This window comes from Pollicipes pollicipes, unplaced genomic scaffold (genome assembly GCF_011947565.3).
Source record: "Pollicipes pollicipes isolate AB1234 unplaced genomic scaffold, Ppol_2.1 Scaffold_4740;HRSCAF=5597_pilon_pilon_pilon, whole genome shotgun sequence".
NCBI classification, from domain to species: domain Eukaryota; kingdom Metazoa; phylum Arthropoda; class Thecostraca; order Pollicipedomorpha; family Pollicipedidae; genus Pollicipes; species Pollicipes pollicipes.
The window spans coordinates 6,844,613-6,848,143 of NW_023596545.1; the positions used below are offsets into that span (position 1 = coordinate 6,844,613).

A 3,531-nucleotide genomic window follows, 5' to 3' on the forward strand; every position below is an offset into this window, starting at 1 on the left:
CCTGTTCTCTCCCAGTCTGCGGGCTGCTCCTGCTGTCTGTTGTGCCCCTGCGCGACTTGGGCACTTCTGGGCCCACTCTTTTTGTCTGATGCTGCTCCTGCTGTCTGTTTCTCCCCTGACGTGGCTTGTGCACTTTTGAGCCTGTTCTCCCGTCCTGCGGGCTCTCCTGCTGTCTGTTGTGCCCCCGGCGTGGCTTGTGCACTTCCGATTCCTTTTTCCGTCTCACGCTGGCTCCTGCTGTGCGCTGCGGGGCGCCTGCCACACTCGCACCTGACCGAGATGAAGCCGTAGAAAGTGCCGTTCGCCAGCAACGGCGGTCTCCTGCCGACGCTTCAGAGGCATCGGTGGCACCATCGCCGCATCTCTCAGTACAACTGGGCCAAGCTCTGGAAACACCAAACGGCCACATGATCATGCGTATGTACACGGTCCAGCCTCTCGCCGGACATTTTGCGCTCGTATTCCGATTTCAGTTTGCTGTAGCCACACGTATGAGAATTACTTAACTCATGCATCGCGTTGCGCGAAGATCCTAATATTTCGCCTGGCCTTTCGATAACGCTTAGTGGTCAATAGACTGGATTCTGAAAAAAACGACCCAGCTCATGAATTGATGCTTGAACACTATTAACACGTGTACATCTCTACCTTTAAAATTCTTATTTCTCTACCCACTATAGAATTACTTAACTCATCCATCGACGTTGCGCGAAGATCCTAATATTTCGCCTGGCCTTTCGATGAACGCTTAGTCAGATAGACTGGATTCTGAAAAAACGACCCAGGCTCATGAATTGATGCTTGAACACTATAAACACTTGTACATCTCTACCTTTAAATATTCTTATTTCTCCTACCCGGATCCCCTACGCAATTGGGAGAGCTTACGCCACCCTGCACTCGATAGGAGACGACGAAATCCAGAGCAAGTGCTACGGCGAGCTGGGGTGTGTCGACTACACGGACCAGTGGTACCACTCGCTGCACCGACCGGTGAACTTCTTCCCGCTGGAGCGCCACCTGATCGCCGTCAAGTTCTGGGTCCACACTAGGTCAAAACCTCGCAGCAACCTGACCCTGCAGGTGGACGACCCCGGCTCGGTCACCAGGGCTGGCATGGACGCCCAGAAGGACACCAAGTTCATCATCCACGGTTTCCTGGACACGGGCACAGACGACTGGGTGCAGGTACTGGTGCTCGGGTGCCTGGCTGGGGCTGTCAGCCTGGACATGGCTGGCTACAGAAGGCGGTAAGACGGTTGTGTCACATGGTCTGTGGATAAAAGACTGACCGCAGAAGCTGTTCGCGACGCAGTTAGATGCGAACACTGATGGTGCCATATTTGTATTCCCGGGCACCACTACTGAAGGGCAACTGAAATCACTACCCGGGCTGAACATAGTTCAGAACCCATTCAGGTCTGACGCGACGCCGACCTGACAGACGCAGGCCCGGCTCAGCGCGGTCGGAACTGGAATATCAAGTTCGCTGCAACCAGGTGGTGCTCGCCGCCGAGCCTGTCTGACCGTGGGCTTGTGCCCTGCGACGCCGCAGGAGATGGTGCAGCGTCTGCTGGACGCCGGCGACATGAACGTTATCGCCGTGGACTGGCGGTTCGGCGCGCTGCCCATGTACCAGCAGGCCATGGCCAACACGCAGCTGGTGGCCATGGAGACAGCGCACCTTATCCGCTGGCTGCAGGTATGCCGGTGAGGGGCTGCTCTGTGTGCACAGCGCGAACGGCTCAGACGCAGTGTGAAGGATGATTCGCAGGCGTGAAACTTTCTCTTTCGAAGTCGGGTGCCGCTGTCGCTGTATGGATACGCACCTCCTCTATAATGCTTGGGCATATGATTCAGCATTGCTTGACTCATCAACTATGTCTGCGTGGCTTATAATATGTACCTGTGGCTTATAATAGCCACATCTTCGACGAAACCGTGCATGAAGCCACATCTCCTCCCATTTTCACATTGCCTGTTGGTGTGAATTTTATGTCGAGCCTGTGCCTTTCGCAACCTGCCCTCTCTCAAGACTTTTACGTCTGTGCTCTGAGTGTCATCACGTTATTGCGACCTTACGGAAGCTCACATGCTCTAAGCCGTTGGCACAGGTTGCACTGGTCTTGCCGGTGCCACCGCCGAATTAGGTGTACGTGTGGGCCGACCGGTGGCGGTCCGAGCAGCACTCGCTGATTATAGCGAGCGGACGGATGCGCTCATGCCCTGCCCACTGGTCACGTGACCCACACGGGGACGTGGTGTTGGGGTGACCACTAGAGCCGAGTGAACTTATCTTTTCTGTGTTCTGTGCGTGCTCTGCTGAGCGGGAACAACTTCCCCACTTTCAAAACTTCAATGCTTCAATTTGCCCTAAAGTCCAGAGGCCGAAAGCGCCTGAGCAGGCCTCGCAGTGCCCAGCGGGCGACGAACATCGCCCGACCTCACGTGGCCGCCACCGCCCGTCCGCAGAGCAGCCACGGCCTGAACGTGTCGCGCGTGCATATCATCGGGCACAGTCTGGGCGCGCAGACGGCTGGGTACGTGGGCGCCGGCGTGCCAGGTCTGGGCCGCGTCACCGGGCTGGATCCAGCCGAGCCCGGCTTCCAGCACATGTCGCCGGTGGTCCGACTCGACCCCGGTGACGCCCGCTTCGTTGACGTCATCCACTCGGACGCGCGCAGCTTCATCACGTCAGGTGGGTGAGTCGGCCTCGGGTGTCAGCACCTCGCTCTCTTACTTACTCGCTCTCGTCGGACGCCTGGTCGGCCGTCTCGTCCAGTGTGTCGCCTGATTCCATCACCTTGCCTCTGACAATGGCCTGACCTCACAACACCTTGTCCCTCTCTAGCCGCCCCGTCCCTCTCTTGAACGCCCTCGTCTATCCCCTGATCTCGCGGCACCTCGAATCTCCCTCCTCTTTTCACAACTCGTTCCGTCTGTTCCCTTGTCCCCCACCTCGTTCTCGCTTTTCTCCTGATCTCTTCATATCTTGCTCCCGTCTATTCCCTGATCTCATCACATCTCGTTTCACTCCATCCCCTGATCTCATCACATCTCTTTTCACTTTATCCCCTGATCTTATCACTCCTCGCTCCCGTCTATTCCCTGATCTCATCACACCCCGTTTCCCCCTATCCCCTGATGTCATCACACCTCATCCCCGTCTGTCGGGTGATCCCACCATCTCGCCTCAGTCTGTCGAGTGACTCCATCACACCTGGCCGCCCTCCGGCCCCGCCGGCAGGCCTGGGCATGCTGCAGCCGTGCGGCCACCTCGACTTCTACCCGAACGGCGGCCGGGAGCAGCCCGGCTGCGGCTCCTACTCGGACACCATCAGCGTCTTCATGGAGAGCAGCGTGGACGACTTCGAGGCCGAGCTGTTCGCCTGCCGCCACATGCGCGCCGTGCGCTTCTTCACGGACAGCATCGGGGAGGGCACCTCCTGCTCCTTCATTGGGCACGAGTGCGGCAGCTACGAGCAGTTCCTGGAGGTGAGGTGCAGGTGACTCACCTGCTCGGTGCAAGAG

At 57.8% G+C, this 3,531-nt stretch overlaps 1 protein-coding gene across 1 annotated transcript; it reads left to right on the forward strand.

The window, feature by feature from the left end:
• The first annotated feature begins 336 nt into the window (after window positions 1-336).
• Window positions 337-3,510, forward strand: LOC119098955 (pancreatic lipase-related protein 2). The gene is made up of 5 exons (XM_037222008.1): window positions 337-417; window positions 908-1,188; window positions 1,556-1,702; window positions 2,473-2,698; window positions 3,248-3,510. Exons 1-5 carry the CDS (start codon window positions 408-410, stop codon window positions 3,508-3,510), a joined length of 927 nt encoding a protein of 308 aa, XP_037077903.1. The 5' UTR covers window positions 337-407.
• Window positions 3,511-3,531: the final 21 nt, after the last annotated feature.

Excerpts from the sequence above, each read along its gene's own strand:
- LOC119098955 (XM_037222008.1), top strand. Across the intron at positions 1,189-1,555 it reads GCACAGACGACTGGGTGCAG|GAGATGGTGCAGCGTCTGCT; the intron begins GTACTGGTGCTC and ends GCGACGCCGCAG. Across the intron at positions 1,703-2,472 it reads ACCTTATCCGCTGGCTGCAG|AGCAGCCACGGCCTGAACGT; the intron begins GTATGCCGGTGA and ends GCCCGTCCGCAG.